The sequence below is a fragment of the Penaeus monodon genome, chromosome 19 (assembly GCF_015228065.2).
Source record: "Penaeus monodon isolate SGIC_2016 chromosome 19, NSTDA_Pmon_1, whole genome shotgun sequence".
Classification (NCBI taxonomy): domain Eukaryota; kingdom Metazoa; phylum Arthropoda; class Malacostraca; order Decapoda; family Penaeidae; genus Penaeus; species Penaeus monodon.
Window position 1 is genome coordinate 11347488 of NC_051404.1, and position 891 is coordinate 11348378.

General features: G+C 55.0%; 1 protein-coding gene across 1 annotated transcript in view; it reads left to right on the forward strand.

Annotated features, from left to right (window-relative positions):
- LOC119585060 (arrestin homolog) overlaps window positions 1-891 on the forward strand; it is a gene marked incomplete in the record, with an annotated part of 137586 nt that overhangs the window by 105703 nt on the left and 30992 nt on the right. Inside the window, 1 exon segment of the mRNA XM_037933677.1 lies at window positions 443-687. Coding sequence (XP_037789605.1) covers window positions 443-687 — 245 coding nt within the window.

Here is an 891-nt window from a genome sequence, read left to right on the forward strand (position 1 = left end):
TACCTTTTTTACTTCCTTATTTTATTTTTCTTTGCGATTTTTTTAAATTCTGTTTTATCTCCATTTTCTTTCCCCTTCTCAATCCTACTTTTTCTTCCCTTTCTTCTTCTCTCCCCTCCTTATCCTCTATCTCTAAATACCTATCACTCACTCCCCCCCCCCACTATCCTTTCTCCAACCTCCCTCACCTCCCTCTCACCTAAATCACTCCCTCCCTCCCTCCCTCCACCTTCTTCTACCTCCACCCTGGCCGATCACCTCCCCCCTACCCCAATTTTCCCCCAACCACCAACTACCACCCCCAAACTGCATCACCTCCCCCCCCCCTTTCCCCACCCATACACCCAAATCCTTCCTCCACCCCCACTCCCTCAATTACCCACCACCCCCTTCCACCTCTACCCTCATTGACCCCCCCCCTCCTCACACTCACCCCCTACAGGCGAGAACCCGGATGATAAGCCCCACAAGCGCTCTTCGATCCGCATGGGCATGAAGCTGTATCAGTGCGCGCCATCTGCCGACAGGAGTCAACCCTACGCCTCCTTCTCCAAGCAACTCCTTCTCGCTGACGGACAGGTGGAAGTAGAGGCAACTTTGGATAAAGAGGTGTATGAGAGAGGGGAGAACATCAACGTCAACGTGTCCGTGACCAATCATTCGTCGAGAAACGTGAGGAGGATTAAGGTAAGGGGAGAGAGGGTGGAGCGGATGGGTTGGGAGGGGTAGGGAAGAGGGGGAGTGGGGCGGAGGGGGGAGGGGTAGGGAAGAGGGGGAGTGGGGCGGAGGGGGGAGGGGTAGGGAAGAGGGGGAGTGAGGTGGTGGAGGGGGGAGGGGAGGAGTGCAAGGTGACGGGAAAGTTCCAGCTTTTTTTTTTTGTTATCGTTGGCG